The sequence below is a fragment of the Panthera leo genome, chromosome B4, assembly GCF_018350215.1.
Source record: "Panthera leo isolate Ple1 chromosome B4, P.leo_Ple1_pat1.1, whole genome shotgun sequence".
Taxonomy (NCBI): Eukaryota; Metazoa; Chordata; class Mammalia; order Carnivora; family Felidae; genus Panthera; species Panthera leo.
Genome location: NC_056685.1, coordinates 83,513,548 through 83,529,655, shown reverse-complemented (window position 1 = coordinate 83,529,655; position 16,108 = coordinate 83,513,548). Strand labels below are relative to the sequence as shown.

Genomic DNA, 16,108 nt, shown 5'->3' with positions numbered 1-16,108 from the left:
ATCTTCTTTGTCTGGGGTCTAGTCTGGTTTCTTTTATCTCACCCTCACTACCCAAACCTTCCTTTGAAATGGGACTGTAGGGCGCCGGTTCCATCTCCTCCCATAGCAAGTATCGTAGCCTACAGTCTGGATGAGACCGAGGCTCCGTGGGTATAGGGAATAGAATGGGACTGGGGCAAGCTGTTGAGATGCCAGGCTTGCCAGCGAAGGGCTGGGAGGGTCGGGAGAAGGACCTTCTCGCAGCGCCCCCGCAATGTCCTCTGCGTCCGCCAGAAGGCGCCCGGGCGCTCGCTTTCACCGCGCTCAGCCGGAGCCTCCGCCGCAACGAGCCGGGAGCCGAGCCGCTCCGCGCCGCGATCTGGACAACCGTGCGGCGGCCTGAGCCCGCCCCGCCCGGCAAGGGGGACAGGGTGCCGGGGACCCCCAGCTTTGTTTCCGGAGCTGGGGCGCAGCGGTTTCTCAACTCTGCTCTCCACCCCCACAGGAAACGCCCAGATCCACCCACCCAGCGCCGAGGTCTACAAAGCCCTGAGCTTCCGAAGGCGGGAGGGGTTGGGCGAGCCCGAGAGGCAGGAGGATCCCCCCGACCCAGGCTCACGCCGGGTTCCCGGATCAGGCCGCCTCCGGCCCCATGAAGACCCCCAGGCCGGGGCTGAGAGCCTGGCGCAGCCCGGACCGAAATCTTGCGGCGGCCTTAGAGCGTTAGACAGGTCAGTGCTCGGGCGGGATGAGGGGCCCGAGCTGGAGGCTGGAGGCGGCGCGCTCGCCGGTCCCCCCCCCCCCCCCGTTCCCCTGCACGAGCTCCCCGGGGCCACTCGCGCGGTCACCTCCGCCGGGGGCATCCAACGGCGCGGGCGTGATTCTGCATTTTTCATGACAAGCAAGGTGTGGAGCCGCCCTGTGCAGCCCACTGGGGGCCAGGTGATGCTCGGACCGAGGGGTGGGGGACGCGCGGGCCAGGGGGCGGCGGGCCAGGGGACGTCCGCTGCTCGAAGAAAGCAGTGCACTCCTACTTATACGCGGCCGCGAGGAAACCGCCGCATGCAAAGGTCTCTTGCATCAAGATGCCAGGCCTCGGGCGTGAGAGGAAACCGAGATGCGAGAGAGGGAGAGAAGAAAGGAGGCCGGGAGACCCGAGGCCCCGGGAGTGAAGGGAGGAGGGCCGGGGGCAACGATTCTCTGTGCAAATCCTAGCGCGCCGAGATGTGGAGAGCTTCCCGGGGAGCTGACTGGAGCCTCCAGAACCGCGGGGCTCCGGGGTCCCAGCCCGCGCCTCCCCTCCGCACCTTTCTCACCCTCCCACCCCTCCCGCCCACCAGGATGCGGCTGGGCCGCCGGGCCCTCTGCGTGCTGGTCCTGCTGCTAGCCTGCGCCTCTCTGGGGCTCCTGTACGTGAGCACCCGGGACGCTCCGGGCCTCCGGGCACCTCTTGCGCTGTGGACGCCCCTGCAGGGCCCCTCCAGACCAGAGCTGCCAGACCTCTCGCCTGAGCCCCGCTATGCACACATCCCGGTCAGGATAAAGGAGCAAGTGGTGGGGTGAGTGCCAGGAGTGGTGGCGGCAGGGCGGCGCTCACTTGGGGGGGGGGGGCTGGGGGGGGGACTGGGGAGCTTTTGTTTCCTGCACTGCTGAGCTCTGATGCCTCAGTTCTCCTGACTGGTTGAGGGAGGGGGGTGGGGGGACTGCTTGTGAATCTTGGGCTGGGGAAACAAAATCTCTCCTTCCTGAACCTTGTCATGGTGATGGGGAGGGGAGGGTGTGCAGGCAGGGAGAGCCTGAAAGACTTTCTGATGTCCTGATGGTTCCAGAAAGGAGAGTCCAGGTGGGGTCCTGAATGGTGGGGAGGCAACTCTGAAATCCTAGCAACTGGCCCTCTTCTACACCTCTGTAAAATCCAGATTTAGGGGATGGGTCGTCCCATTGGGGGTCTCCTCTCCTGGGGGCTGTTTGAAGAGCAGTGTTTAAGGCGACAGACGTTGGATGGGCAAGGTCGAAGGGCCAAGGTGTGGGGCGCCATGTTAATATTTAGCGGGATGTATGGAGCTGTATGGCGGGGCTCTGATGACCCTTCATCCCCCCTCCAGGCGGCTGTCTGGGAACAACTGTAGTTGTGAGGCCAGTGGAGGGAGCTTTCATTTCCCCTTCCAAAGGCAGCTCCGAGCCATTGACCTCACGAAGGCCTTTGACCCTGAAGAGCTGAGGGCTGCCTCTGCCTCCAGGGAGCAGGAGTTCCAGGCCTTCCTTTCAAGGTACCAGCTGAAAAAGAGGGCATGTCTCTGCGGAGGGTGAGCCTTTCGAGGCTTGGAGGGAGGGTGTGACAGGAAGGAGAGCCCCTCTGCCCTTGATTCCTTCTCTGTCCTCCACTGCCAGGAGCCAGTCTGCTGCTGACCAGCTGCTCATAGCCCCTGCCAACTCCCCTCTTCAATACCCCCTGCAGGGTGTGGAGGTCCAGCCCCTCCGGAGCATCTTGGTGCCAGGTGGGGGGGTCTGGGGGTGACCTAAGCCAATCTGGGGGTGGTGGAGCTCAAGGCTGGGTGAGGAAGAGCTAAGGAAGATTGGAATAAGAGGCGGGGGGAGCTTCTGATGAAGGCAGGATTTGAGAGCAGAAGGGGGTTCCTGAGGCAGGGGGTGAGGACCAAAGGAACTGTAGGGTCCTCAGGAACTGCAGCTGACTGTAACTGGAGAGGCTTGGGAGAAAGAATCTATTCTTTGCCGACTGACCAAAGATTAGGTGGATAGGTGGGGCGGGCCATAAAGAGCTATCGCTTTGATGGAAAGGAGTGAAAACTCAGTTACCATAGGCTGCATCCCAAAATGTGCCCTGCTGTGGCCTCAACAAAGAGGGATGGGTGAGAAGGTCTGTGCTGTGTGTGGTGAAAGAGGGAAGAGAAAGTGAGGAAGAATTCAAGGCTGTCTGGGATTCTGATTCCCTCTCCTTCCTCCTAGGGCTGAGCCTGCAGGCAGCTTCTGGTCAGGAGCTTTACCAGGTAAGAGGCTGGGGAGGCCAGCGGACACTAAGGATGGAGGGAGGGGCGCCTGGGTGGCTTAGTAGGTTAAGCAAATGACTCTTTTTTTTTTTTTTAATGTTTATTTATTTTTGAGAGAGACAGAGACAGAGCTTGAACGGGGGAGGGGCAGAGAGAGAGGGAGACACAGAATCCGAAATAGGTTCCAGGTTCTAAGCTATCAGCACAGAGCCCGATGCAGGGCTCGAAGTCACGAACCATAAGATCATGACCTGAGCCGAAGTCGGACGCCCAACCGACTAAGCCACCCAGGCACCCTGCAAACAACTCTTTCTTTTTTTTAATGTGTATTTATTTTTGAGAGAGAGAGAGAGGCAGAGTGAGAGCAGGGAGGGGCAGAGAGAGAGGGAGACACAGAATCAGAAGCAGGTTCCAGGTTCTAGGCTATCAGCACAGAGCCCAACATGGTGCTCGAACTCACGAACCGTGAGATCGTGACCCGAGCTGAAGTCCGACACCCAATCAACAAGCTACCCAGGTGCCCGGCAACCGGCACTTGGTGTCAGCTCAGGCCATGATCTCACAGTTGCTGGAATTGAGAGCCCTGTGTGGAACTCTGCACTGGCAGCACGGAGCCTGCTTAGGAATCTCTCTCGGCCTCTCTCTCTCTCTCTCTCTCAAAATAAATAAATAAACTTGGGGCGGGGGAGAGGGCGGGAAATGGGATGCTGGAGGGAGACAGGGCTGCCAACGGAAAGATGGAGGAACCAGAGAGGCAAGAGGCAGGTCTGAGGCCTAACCCTGTCCTCTCCAACCCCCTCTCCCAGGTGAACCTGACTGCCTCTTTGGGCACCTGGGATGTGGCCGGGGAAGTGACGGGAGTGACTCTCACTGGAGAGGGGCAGCCTGATCTCACCCTCGCCAGCCCAGGGCTGGACAAACTCAACCGGCAGCTACAACTGGTTACTTATAGCAGCCGAAGTTACCAGGCAAACACAGCAGACACAGGTGTGAGGTCTGGGCGGAGGCAGGGGCAGGCTGGGTCAACAGAGAGCCCAGAAAGGCTGAATTGGGCAAATGGCAAAGGGTGTGGGAGACACTCGGGCAAAGGCCAGAGCTGCCCAGTCACACAATGGGCATTTCAGCTAGGCCAGCAGGGCCAGAGAGGGAGAGAAGGAGCCTTTGTTCATCTGGGGCCAGAGCAGGCCAAAGGGAAACCCGAGCCTCGAGCCTCGGGTGTGTCCCCTCTTCAGGCCAACCATGGGGGCCCCAGGAAGTGATTTGCCCCAGGAGCCAGAAGGCTCAAGCTCTATTCCCAAACCACTACTTACTGGAGGGCAAGGGACTTCATGTCCCAGAGCTCCCGTGTCTCCTCTAGCAAAAAAGGCACAACACAGCCTTCTCTCCAAGGCTTGCTACACCAAATCTGCTCCCTCTTTGGGGCCTTTGCATTTGCTGTTCCCTCTGCCTAGAATGCTCTTCCCCCAGATTTTTGCATGGCTGGCTCCTTCTTGTTACTTGGATCTCAGCTCAAATGTCTCCTCTTCACTATCACATTACTTGCTTTATTTTCCATTCAATGCTTGCCAGTATCTGAATTTTATTTACTTAGCCTAGAACCAGAACGACTAGGTTCCTATCTCAGCTTTGTTGCTTAAGAGTTGTGTAAATGTAGACCAGTTGCTTAATTTCTCTATGCCTTTTTCTGTAGCAGGAATCTACCTTACGGGGCTTGTCAAGGTTAAGTGGGTTCATATATTTAAGGTAAACTTAAAAAGTACCTGCCACATAGTAAATGCTCAATAAAGGTTAGCTTTTAATTAAATCATTTAAAAAAAATTAAACCTTTAATTTTCTTTCTCCCACCCATTAGAGTGTTAGTGCCATGGAGGTAAACACCTTGCATTCTTGTCCACCAGGGCTCAGGAAAGTGGTACACAGAGTAGGCACTTAAATAGTGATTTGCTGAAAAGAGAATGTTGTCCCAACTTTAAGGACCATGTCTGGTGTCCTTTCTTCCCAGTCCGGTTCTCCACGGAGGGACATGAGGCCGCCTTTACCATCCGCATAAGACACCCACCCAACCCTCGGCTGTACCCACCTGGGTCTCTACCCCAGGGAGGTGAGGCTGGTGCGTTCAAGGACCTAAATCCAGGCCTGGTGGGGAGAAGCTGGGAGAGGGAGGACGTGGGAGATGTTTTCCTGCTCCTCACTTCCACTCTCCTTCTCTGCACCTAACCCTGTCCCTCACTCCCAGCCCAGTACAATATCAGCGCCCTGGTCACCATCGCCACTAAGACCTTCCTTCGTTACAATCGGCTTCGGGCGCTCATCGCCAGCATCCGCCGCTTCTACCCAACAGTCACCGTGGTCATCGCCGACGACAGCGACAAGCCAGAGAGCATTAGTGGCCCCCACATCGAGCACTATCTCATGCCTTTTGGCAAGGTGCGCAGTCAGCAAGGCTGAACCGCGCGCCAGAGGGCGCCGAGAGACAGAGGCGCGCGGTGGGTCTGAAGTCACCGGAGTAGTGATTCCAGGACTACCTGCCTCAGAATTACTGGTGCCTGTGAATCACGGCGATTCCTGGAACATAATAAGCTCCGTGGGAGGAGGAATCGCGCCTATCTTATTCGCGCTGCATCCTTAGAATGTGCTTAGCACCTAGGGAGCGCTCAATAAATGGATGATGGATGAATGGATGAATGCACGCATAAATTAAATGCGTTCTAACACCCTCCCCCAAAACAGGGACATATTACCCCTGGCAGTTGGGAAACTGCATTTTTTGCCTAGCTCTGAGCCACTCGTAGGTCCCGGAAAGTTTAGAGATGCGCCGGGAGAGAGGAGGAAAGGTGGCAGAGGGGTTGTGTCCTAGCTCTATAGCCTAACTGTATGTACCCTGCCCCCAGGGCTGGTTCGCAGGCCGGAACCTGGCCGTATCCCAAGTAACCACCAAGTACGTCTTGTGGGTGGACGACGACTTTGTCTTCACGGCGAGGACGCGACTGGAGAGGCTTGTGGACGTGCTGGAGCGGACGTCGCTGGACCTGGTAAGGGAGGGCCCGCGGAACGTGGGGTGGGAGAAGGAGGGACTCCAGCAAGCTAAAGCAGCGGCGGGGGAGACCCGGCCGAGAGCGGCCGGCCCTGGGACGGACAGAGGACGACGAAGGGAGCCTGGGGGACAATCTGGGTCCTGCGGGGGTGGAGCGGGAGAGGACGCGGCCGGGAAACCGCCCGAGGGAGGGGCAGCGCGGATCTAACTGCCGGCAGTCCCCGTCCCGCCTGGAGCGAACCTCCCACTCCCCGCAGGTCGGGGGCGCGGTGCGCGAGATCTCCGGCTTCGCCACCACCTACCGGCAGCTGCTGAGCGTGGAGCCCGGCGCGCCAGGCCGCGGGAACTGCCTCCGGCAAAGGCGCGGCTTCCACCACGAGCTCGTCGGCTTTCCGGGCTGCGTGGTCACCGACGGCGTGGTCAACTTCTTCCTGGCGCGCACCGACAAGGTGCGAGAGGTCGGCTTCGACCCGCGGCTCAGCCGCGTGGCGCATCTGGGTGAGTGGCGTCCCCTCCCGGCCCCAGGCAGAGACCCCCGCGGGGCTCTGGGCGAGTCTCCAAAGGCAGCGGGTACTCCTACGCCCACCCCAGTGGAGCCCACGGTTGGCACCCGGGGCCCCTGGAGAGTTCTGCGAAAATTCACCAAGCCTTGCGCCCCGGCAAGAGACAGGGCTCCCTCCCTCCTGGCCCGCACACCCTTTAAACCTCCAAGCCCAGTACAGCTACTGGGTTAGCCGGCCTTTAACTTCCCCCACCACTGTCAGACCTTGAGTCCAGTCCCAGCCGCTTCCCCTGGTTCAGACCACACTCCTGGAGCGGCCTGTTCAGCATTTATTTAACATTTATTTAGGTGTGTGTTGGGGAGGATGGGGGTATGCTCTCAAAACACAAAGTAAGGATGTTGACTTCATTTTACATAAGAGTAAAACTAGGACCCAAATGAATTGACTAGCCCAAGGCCCTCACAAAAGGAGTCTTTGCAGGTGCAGCCTGTGTACCCCAACTCTCAGTTCTCCCTTTAAGGGTCGGCCCTCTGCGCCCTTCAGACGCTTCACTGTGTACTCCCCTTCCCTCCACTGCCAGAATTCTTCCTGGACGGGCTTGGTTCCCTGCGGGTGGGCTCCTGCTCAGACGTCGTTGTGGATCATGCATCTAAGTTGAAGCTGCCTTGGACCTCAAGGGATGTGGGGGCAGAGACTTATGCCCGGTACCGCTACCCAGGATCGCTGGATGAAAGTCAGGTGGCCAAACACCGCCTACTCTTCTTCAAACACCGGCTGCAGTGCATGACCGCAGAATGATGGCCACTCGGGGCCTTCCAACTCTCGGGCTGGGCCTGCCTCCTTGACCCTGCCAGGAATTTCTAGCAAACCCCACCCACCACCCAGTGACTACTCCACTGACTGTCCCTGATCCCCTTCAGAATCTGATCCCAAATAGGGGCTTGTCCTGGTGACACTCCTCCTTTCTGCGAGTGCCCAGCGATGCGATGGAGCCATAACTCGACCCACGGCCAGTGCCAAGTCCTCCCCCCAACCCTCTTCTCATGGGGCAGGAACTGGGGGGGGGGGGTCACTTTCCAAGTGCCAAAAAGCCCATGGGGACTCTAAGAACCTAAAACGGAAATACTCTCATCTCCTTGGGACTGAGGGGATGGGGAAGCCCCCAACGTGTATTCCCAGGGCTGTGCCCCCTCCCCCATCTCTGGATCCAGGACTCTGTGCACCGGTTCCAGCCCCACCCCTATGGAGAGAACCAGTGACTCTGGAGCTGGGGCGGGGGCCGGTGAACACACAAGTGAAAGCCATTTGTAGTTGTGTCTCTGCAATGCCGCGGGCATGGAGAAAGGGGCACCGAGGGCCGGCGTGTGGACACCCAGACTCACTTCATGAACCCCAGTGGCTCTCAGCTTTGTTTTATTAGTTACATGAAGTGAGGAGACTCCTCGCACACATATTGTCGGGGCCCTCCACACTCCAAATGACCGGGTCAGACCCACACTGTGCATGTCTTTGGACCTGTAGGCTCCTGGAAAGGAGAGGGGACCTGTCAGGAGTAGATTAGGTACCCTCCTCCCTCTCTCAGCATTTGGCAGTCTTCTGGGGGGCACACCACCCCGCTTTGAAACCCTAGCTCCTCAGTTCTTCATGCGGAGCTGGACCCAGTCTCCTTGGCTTAGCCTTAAATTGGCTAATCATTTCATCCCCCCACTTTCTTCCTCCAGCTTCCTTCTCGGCCCCCTTCCCCAAACCCTCTGCCTAGATCTTCAGCCACTGACTCACATGTCACTTGCTCCACCCCAGCGCCTCCTGGATCTCACTCCGGTTCCTACTGCCCCCTCACCAGTCTCTCCAGGGCATGAGCAGCTGCGTCCTGGACACTCACAAACAGCTGCTCTGGGGTCACTCTGTCCAAGAGTCCTGCCTGGGTCAGTGTCCCCAGCACTGAGGCTGTGTAGAGAGGCAGGTCAGGCTCTTAGATCTTAAATCCACACTGCGTCCTTTTCCCTCCCTCAAGCATCCAGCTATTCCCCCCCCCGCTCCGCGCCCCCCCCCCCCCCCCGTCCCCAGGTCTTCCACACCTCTCACCATTACACTGAGCCAGGAGAAGGTGGATCCCAGCATCTCGGCATCGCCTGGCTAGCTGCAGAAGCGGGGCAAGGGGGTTAAATCCCACATCAGAAGGTATGCGTGGGATAAAGAGACTTTCTCCTCAACCTACCCCGTCCCTCACCTGTACCACCTCTCTGGCTCCAGCAGCATCTGCAAAGGTGATACCACTGCAGTCTAGGACCACCACTCTGACAGGCTCAGCAACTAGGATGGGAGAAGGCAAGCGTACCCAGATGCCTCCATGGGTCACACCCAAATCTCCCTCCTTGTCTCCCCATCTCACCTGCATCAGGTGGGCCATCTAGCTTGGGAGTCTCCTGTGGGTAAAGAAGGGCAGTCACCACAAGACGCAAGCATGAGCGTGCGCCCCTTAAGCACAATGATCCCCTTGAGAAGCCACACCTGCCTCCCACTCCCAGAGAAGCCACACTCCCCTTTGACCAAGCCTCTCACCTTGCGTCCTTCTCCAAGCCCCAGGTGCCACTCCAGGATGCGGCGGAACTGCCCGCGGGTCCCAAAGTAGAGCGGTGTTGGGTATCTCAAGATGCAGAGCCCCGGGACCTTGAGGAGCTAAGATGTCAGAGGGTCAGAAAAACATCTGGGCCTAATCTTCCCTTCCCTCTCTGTCTGTGGCCCACCCACCTTGTGGCTCTCTTCGAGTGGCCTGTAGAGCTCCGTCCCCTCAGCAAGTCCAAGTGCCAGGCACTGCACCCTGGGCAGGAAGCTGGGGTCAGATTCCCAGCCTGGCCTGGCTGGAGAGTCACCCCAAGCACCTGTCCTCTCCCCACCCCTCTTCCCAACTCCTCTCATCTCTACTCCCACCTCTGGGTGCGGCAGACCACAGTCATCATGGAGAAGACCACGCCTACGGCCAGGCCCAAGTCCACACTCAGGATCACTACGGCCACCCATGTGACCATCCATACAGCCTGCAGGACATGGATGGGAGTGATATGCCCCGGAGAAATGCCAGGCCATGGCTGCTAGGGAAGGAGGTCCAGGGGCAGTGACTGCCAGGACAAATGAGAGGGAGGGATAGCCCAGGAGAAGGTAGAATGACAGAAGGGACAGAATTGACCCAACAAGGGAAATACACCAAATGTAATCACCCCAGACCTTGCACCAGCTGGGGATTTACAAATATCCGGGTCTGAAGGGGTTCAAACCCCACTCTCCACCGTGTCTCTGAGTAATGGGATTAGGAGGGATGCATGTTGGGGGGACTGGAGGGGGAGGGGAGCTGCAGCATTTAGGACCAGAACAATTAGCTCCAATCTAGGGCAGAGGCTGGGGATGCTGGCAAGTAGGAGGGGGCAATCTGGGGGTAATGCTGCCACTTCTCACAAAGTCCATGCGGCTGATGCGCCATAGTTGTGGAAGTTCCTGCATCTGGAAGAACATCTGGCGCATGCTGGAGATGTTGATGCAAGCCAGGACAGCCTTGGGGGCAGAAGAGGCAAGCTGACTGCCCCAATGTCCTAGAATGTAGCCACCACCACCCCCAGTCACCCCCATGCCTCCGCTGTTCCTCACCTTGGGCAGATAGTAGAAGAAGGGCCCCAGCCACAGCAGCACTGACAGGACAACTATGCAGGAGAAGAGACCTGCCAGCTAGAAAGAAGGAGGGATGGATGCAGAGAAGGAAGGGAACCTCACTCACCCCTGTGTGAGAGCTGGTCTGCCTGCCCCACTCTGCCTCGGCTTCCTTGGAAGTCTCCCTCCTCCCAAATCCCCTTTCCATGAAGCCATTCCTCAGTCTTCAACTCCCTTCTTGGTATTCTGCCTCTCACATCCACCTTTCCCCTCTCCCAATTAAATGCCTGTCATTCACCGGTCTCTACCTAGATGTAGCTCAACTTCCCTATTTTTGTAGCCCGTGTCCACCTTAAAAGCCACTGTTGCATTACCCTAAAAGCAGGGAACCACCTTCTTGGGGCACCAGCAGAGTAGGAAAGCAGAAATATTAGGGGGAGACTTTCATATGTGATATTTCTTTTTAAAAGAAAATGTCCTCATGGGGCGGGGGTCAGAATTTCGTCTTTCAAATTTATATGACAGTTTAGTATTGTTTTTATTGTGAACTACATATGGGCACTGTAAGCTTCTTCAGTGCTTAGAGTCTGCCAAGGTCTTAATGGAGCCTTGTTACCTTCTATCTCTCCTACCTAGAAACCACCCCCCCCCATTCACTCTCCCTCATCATTCTCCTCTGTACAGCTGCCCCCCAGGTATCTATCTACAGTCTTCCACCTGTTTCTCCACCACCACCCCAACCTAATACCCACCCCCTTTCCCACCCAAGGACATGCTCTTACCTGTGTGTTCCCACCAGCATCCACTAGTAGGCTGGTGGTGGCCAAAGTGGCAGAGTTGGGAAAGCAGGAGAAGAGGGAGGAGATGAGGTTGGAGATACCATGTGCCAAGAGCTCCTGGAGGGATGCAGTCAGATGAAGAGGAGAGAGAGACAAAGGCATGGGGCAGGGGCGGGGTGGGGGGGGATGAGGGAAGACATCAGATTAGGGAGTTGTCTCCTGAATGCAATTGGGGTCTTCAGTCAAAGTCACACCTGGTTGGAGTCAATAGTGTAGCTATACTTGTCTGCATAGATGGAGGCCAGGGAGGCGGACACAGCAAAAGTAACCAGTGCGATGGGCAGTGAGTCAGCCAGAATCCTGGGCAGCTCAGCCAGGTCGGGAAGATGGGGTTGGGGAAATCTGGAGAGAGAGGGATCCATGGTGAGGGTGGGTTGTGTATAAGAAGGATATGGGGAAGAAAGAGAAAATAGGGCGGGACAGGCCAAGAGGAGGTGTGGGTGGGAGCAGTCTGAGAATAGCAGGCTGGTGTCTTGATTCTCTCTTACCCCCCAGGCAGCAGCCCCACAATCTGGACGTTGTATCTTGTGTCCAGGGAAGAGGTGAAGCACAGCACAGAGGCCAGAAGCACCTGGGAAAGAGCAAATTAGAGCACGGCAGAAGATGAGCTTCCTGGAAGAGGCCGGGGAAAGCTTCACATGAGAGAGGATTAAAAGGCATTAGGTGTTTGCAGGGGCCCAGCAATTGGGGGAGTTGGGATATGTTTGGGATGACAGCCGACTGAGAGTGAAGGAGAGTGGGAATGGGAAAGGAATGAGGTATACCTGAGGCTGTGGTAAGAGATGGACTGGAGGAAGTAAGAGGCGCTCCGCTCCCATGAGGGATGGTAGATATCAGGAAGTACACCCAGCCATTCTAAGTAGGACACTGGGATAGATCTAGGGATCTCCCGCGTATGGGTGGAGATGTGGAACACTTATTTAGTCGGCGGAGGGGGAGAGAGAGAGAGAGAAATGTAGGTGGGCGTGGGAAGGGAGAGAAACTGAATTACAGTGAAGGACCCGGTAGGGGGAGAGCAGTGGAGGTGCTGTGGCGAGCGACACCTCAAGGGAACGCTGTAAGCAGGAAGAAAGCATTCTAAGAGGTCTAGAAGAGGCTCTGCCAGAGAAGTGGGACCGTGTGGGTGGGGGATTCTGCAGGGTCACAGTGTTCTGGGAAGAGGCCTGGAAAAGTACGCGTGTGCACAGGACCTCTTTCTGTAAGCTCGCTGCCTTCCACGAGGGGGCGGCAGCGGCCAGCTCCTACCCGACCGGCAAGCTCTGTGTGGTTCAGGAGACCGCGACCCGGGAGCCATCCTCACCATGACGATTTCCCCCGGGATCGGGGTGGGTAGCTTGTCTCGGAATCTCACGTTCAGTTCTTTGACCGGCACGAGCAGCGCCAGGCTGAGTGCCGAGATGGTCAGTTCGGCCGGACTGCTCCGGGGCAGCGCGGTCAGCACAGCGGCCAGCGTCTGCGGGCAGGGGAAGTGATCGAGGGCCCGGGGCCGGGGTCGACTGCCCTCAGAGCGGACCCACCCGGCCAAGGCAAGGCCTCCCGGCTCCCATCAGGGCTTCCGTCTCCGCAGCGCCCCTCATTCAGCCACGTGGTTCTAATCTCCTTTCCTCCGCCCCCGTCACCCTCTATCCCTCCACTCGCCGTCCTTCCTTTCCCGGTTTCCCTCTTCCCAGGACCGCTAGAAGCCGCTTCTCGGCCGTTCTCCACCCCCACCTTGAAGAGAGAGAAGCAGCCAATCTGGCGCGGGAGGGGCAACCCCAAAAGGCTCGGCAGCTGGGACACGAGCACGTGCAGCGCGGCCCCGCTGGTCAGCGCTTTGACCACCGGCTCCGACAAAAAGGTGGACAGGACGCCGAGCTGCAGCGCGAACATGCCCAGCTGCAGGGGAGAAGATGCGCAATCACTACAGGAGGAGGAGTGGACTCGCCAGAGCGCAGTGCGCCAGTTGCTCCGCGCACCTCTCCCGCCTAGACCCGCGCATGACACTTGTCCCTCCCTCTCTCCTGGCCCAGTTCCCCCGGCCCCAGTGTGGATCCCCCAGGGTCCTCCCTCACCATCAGCGCCCCGCTACCGAAGGCCAAGGCTGCAGCCGACCCAACCCGCTGAGCGTCCAACTGTTCCCTTTCGATTCCGCTCAGGTTACCCCCGAGGGGTTCGGGCACCAGCCGTTCCACCGCCGAGCCTGTCATGAGGCTGAGTACCGCGAAAGTTCCTAGGGCCGGGGGACAAACGCAGAGATCACCAGCTGTGTCGCCTGGGGCGCGGCGACCGTCCGGGCTTCGCGCCCTCGGGCCTGGATGCTGCAGTCAGACCCCGCTCTTCTGGAAGGCTGCTGCTCCGATGAAGACGATGGGGCCGAGAGCCCGTGCAGCAGCCCGGAACCGGCGGTGAGGGAGGAAAGAAGGGCGCACCGGCGGGCAAAAACTGCCCTCTAACTGCATCACTGCCCGCTCCCGCAGACCGCCCGCGGACTGCGCGCTCCTTTGGGTGACCGCGCATCTCTTCTTCCCTCTTCCAAGTCCGGGAGATGTTCATTTAAACCAAACGTCATGGGGGAAGAAAAGTTCTGAGGAAACTCCCTTCTCTCTGCACCCACTCGGTACCCGCAGCAAGCTTTGCCTAGGTTCCTGGCAGGGTAGCCACAGAGGCGCAAGGGAAGAAGGGGAGGGGAAGAGGGGAATAAGAGCTAAGGAGCTTCCAAGGGCCGAAGTCTCAAACCCCCATCCATTCTCACCCTACAGAGAAGGAGAGGAGTCACTGGGTTACTCACCTGTGGACAGGTGTCTACCAGTCCCCAACAAGGTGTAAATGAGGACGGGGAAGAAAGAAGTGTAGAGTCCGAACACTGGAGGCACTGAGGTCAGGAGGGCAAAAGCCATGCCTGTATGAGAAATGAAAGGGATGATCTTCAGGGTCTGTGTGTGGGGTTGGGGAAAGGTGACTAGCGCCCACACTCTTAGAGGCTGGCATGGGGACGCTGAATCATGCCACATGAGGGAACCTAGGGGTTAACAGGCCTCTGTGGGAGGTGGGAGGTTGTGGGGCGGACAAGGTCACAGATCCGTGTCGGCCCAGTCCTCCGGGGAGTAGGGGGCAGGGGTTGTTCTTCTCTCCAGTTCCCTGACCCGGAACATGTCCAAGACTTCTAGAAGGATTGCGCAAATGAAGGGGGCTGGGGGTGGGGATCTGATGCAGCTCCGTGGTCCTTACCCAGAACGTGGTCTCAGGTCTTGTCTCCGAACCCTCGGCCACCCTAACCCAGCCCTCGCTCCCAGGTGCCCAGCTCCTGCATCCCCCTCCCTGTCCCCCCCCCCCCCCCCCCCGAGCTTGGGCCGCTGACAGGCTAGCGTTACGGCCGCTCACCCTGGGGCACGTGCACGATGCCCACGGTCACCCCGGCCACGGCATCCCCGAGCAGCCAGGCCCGCCAGCGGTAGTGGGGCAGCCAACGCAGCGGGGGCAGCCGCGCCCGCAGCAGGCGCCACGCCCCCGGCCCGGAGCAAGCGCTGGCCAACCGCCTCCACCGTCTGCACAGTCGGGACGAGCGAGGCTCCGCGAGTAGCTCCGGCGCCTGCTCTGCGTCCCCGAAGAGCCGCTGGAACCGAGCCTCGGTGAGAGGTTCCCTGAACTTGGCGCCCAGAGGGAACTTAAGGTCGGAGGCCTCTCCCAGGCCTGGGCTGGTCCCGGCGCCCGGTAGCCCACTCATTTTGCCCCTGGCCACCTCCAACCCCGCCTAGTCTTAAATAGCCCTCCACCCGCTAGCCCTGAGTCCCGCCTCCATGAAGCAGGGTCCAATCCAGCCCCGGAGGGCGCCCTCTCTTGGGGACCTTCAACGGCCGGGAGAGAGCAAAGGCTTCGGGAGCGTGCGTCTCTGTGTTAGGCGTTTCCTCAGATGTCCTTGGCGGGGTCGCCGGCTCCGGAGCCTGCTAGGGCGGGGCGGAGGAGGGGGTGTGGAAAGGTGTAGGGACCAGAGACAGAAGCCAAAAGACAGCGCATTCTCAACACCCAACACCCACTTTTTACCACTCGTAAGCCTTTGATTCCCACCTCCTCACTCCCGGCTCCCTTCGCATCGGCCCTTTAGGAGGAGATAGCTGGCTGGGCCGCTGTGACCTGTCATTCCCAGAGCCTCTGCATCCCCCCTCCCCAAGAGGTGAAGATGCCGCCCCCCCCCCCCCCCCCCACACACACACACCACACACACATACCTCTACCCCAGACCCAAATCCTCACGGGGCACAGCTTGCCCCCAAGAAAGTGTAAGAGGCTCTGTGGGCAGAGAAGCATCACAAACTGCTGAGCTGGGCCGCAGCTACATGTACAAAGTAGGTCCTCAAAAACTTATATTTGTGGTTAAATTAAGTTCAAAAGGGGCATGCACCCACCTCATGTACCCGTGGTCCCTCAAGAGATACAGAGGTTCTGAGCTCCAGAATCCTATTTTCCCCATCCCCTCCTCCATTTACAAGAATGCTTGGCACCCCTCCCCATCACCCTCTGGTCCCCAGTCCCTGACCCCAAAGCCCTGGGGGTGGGGTACAGGGAGGGTGGGTCTCCCCTCTTCAATTCCTCCTATTGTTCCCCAGAAGTCTTATCTGGGTTGTACGTCCTGTCCCCCCCCTTAGAGGTCCCTCCCCCCATTGTCGGCCAAAGGGACCTCAGGCCCACAGGGAGGCTCCTGCTCCTCCTCACCCTCCCACCCCAGCAGCCTATTGTCTGCTGAGGAAGCCCAAGTACACGTGACCAAGCCCAGGGGACAAAGGACACAGTGGACACACGGATGCCCACGGACCCAGGATAGGGCATCTGAACATGGATCTCGGCGTGTTTGGCTTTCTCTGTCCCAGGGGCTGTCCCAGAAGTAGGGAAGGGTGAAGGCCCCTGTGGGCTCTGCATCTTGGGTCTGTGGCCTGAAGAAGAATCCTTTCCTGTTCACGATGGATATGCCTTATGACCTCACAGACCGCAAAAAGAAGGAGATCCAAAGCTGAAAAGGGCCACAGCTCCCAGCCTCCTCTCCACCTTTCCATTCTCCCTCAGCAGAACCTGGAGGCCTCAGAAGGAAAGGTACTCGGGCATTTAGTGCTTTAGAATCTGGGTATTGGG

General features: G+C 58.6%; 2 protein-coding genes across 2 annotated transcripts; one reads left to right on the top strand and one right to left on the bottom strand.

Annotated features, from left to right (window-relative positions):
• The first annotated feature begins 313 nt into the window (after positions 1-313).
• Positions 314-7,828, top strand: B4GALNT1 (beta-1,4-N-acetyl-galactosaminyltransferase 1). Its single transcript, XM_042947007.1, has 11 exons — positions 314-710; positions 1,320-1,538; positions 2,085-2,249; positions 2,371-2,477; positions 2,947-2,987; positions 3,794-3,974; positions 4,990-5,097; positions 5,224-5,414; positions 5,879-6,019; positions 6,279-6,519; positions 7,105-7,828. Exons 2-11 carry the CDS (start codon positions 1,321-1,323, stop codon positions 7,320-7,322), a joined length of 1,611 nt encoding a protein of 536 aa, XP_042802941.1. The 5' UTR covers positions 314-710; position 1,320; the 3' UTR covers positions 7,323-7,828.
• A 103-nt stretch (positions 7,829-7,931) lies between these two features.
• LOC122224746 (solute carrier family 26 member 10-like) lies at positions 7,932-14,708 on the bottom strand. Its single transcript, XM_042947002.1, has 18 exons — positions 14,366-14,708; positions 13,773-13,883; positions 13,057-13,214; positions 12,716-12,880; positions 12,306-12,458; positions 11,494-11,576; positions 11,200-11,347; positions 10,949-11,062; positions 10,167-10,244; positions 9,978-10,073; positions 9,456-9,562; positions 9,276-9,345; positions 9,087-9,203; positions 8,917-8,950; positions 8,755-8,837; positions 8,610-8,664; positions 8,365-8,471; positions 7,932-8,049 (listed from the first exon to the last, which is right to left on the bottom strand). The coding sequence occupies exons 1-18, from the start codon at positions 14,706-14,708 to the stop codon at positions 8,011-8,013; spliced, it is 2,061 nt and encodes a 686-aa protein (XP_042802936.1). The 3' UTR covers positions 7,932-8,010.
• Positions 14,709-16,108: the final 1,400 nt, after the last annotated feature.

Coding starts and splice junctions, on each gene's coding strand:
- B4GALNT1 (XM_042947007.1), top strand. CDS start 1,321: ATGCGGCTGGGCCGCCGGGCCCTCTGCGTGCTGGTCCTGCTGCTAGCC. Junction 3,975..4,989: donor GGCAAACACAGCAGACACAG/GTGTGAGGTCTG, acceptor CTTTCTTCCCAG/TCCGGTTCTCCACGGAGGGA. Junction 5,415..5,878: donor ATCTCATGCCTTTTGGCAAG/GTGCGCAGTCAG, acceptor CCCTGCCCCCAG/GGCTGGTTCGCAGGCCGGAA.
- LOC122224746 (XM_042947002.1), bottom strand. CDS start 14,708: ATGAGTGGGCTACCGGGCGCCGGGACCAGCCCAGGCCTGGGAGAGGCC. Junction 10,245..10,948: donor ATGCTGGTGGGAACACACAG/GTAAGAGCATGT, acceptor CCTTCTTTCTAG/CTGGCAGGTCTCTTCTCCTG. Junction 8,050..8,364: donor CTCATGCCCTGGAGAGACTG/GTGAGGGGGCAG, acceptor TCTCCTTTCCAG/GAGCCTACAGGTCCAAAGAC.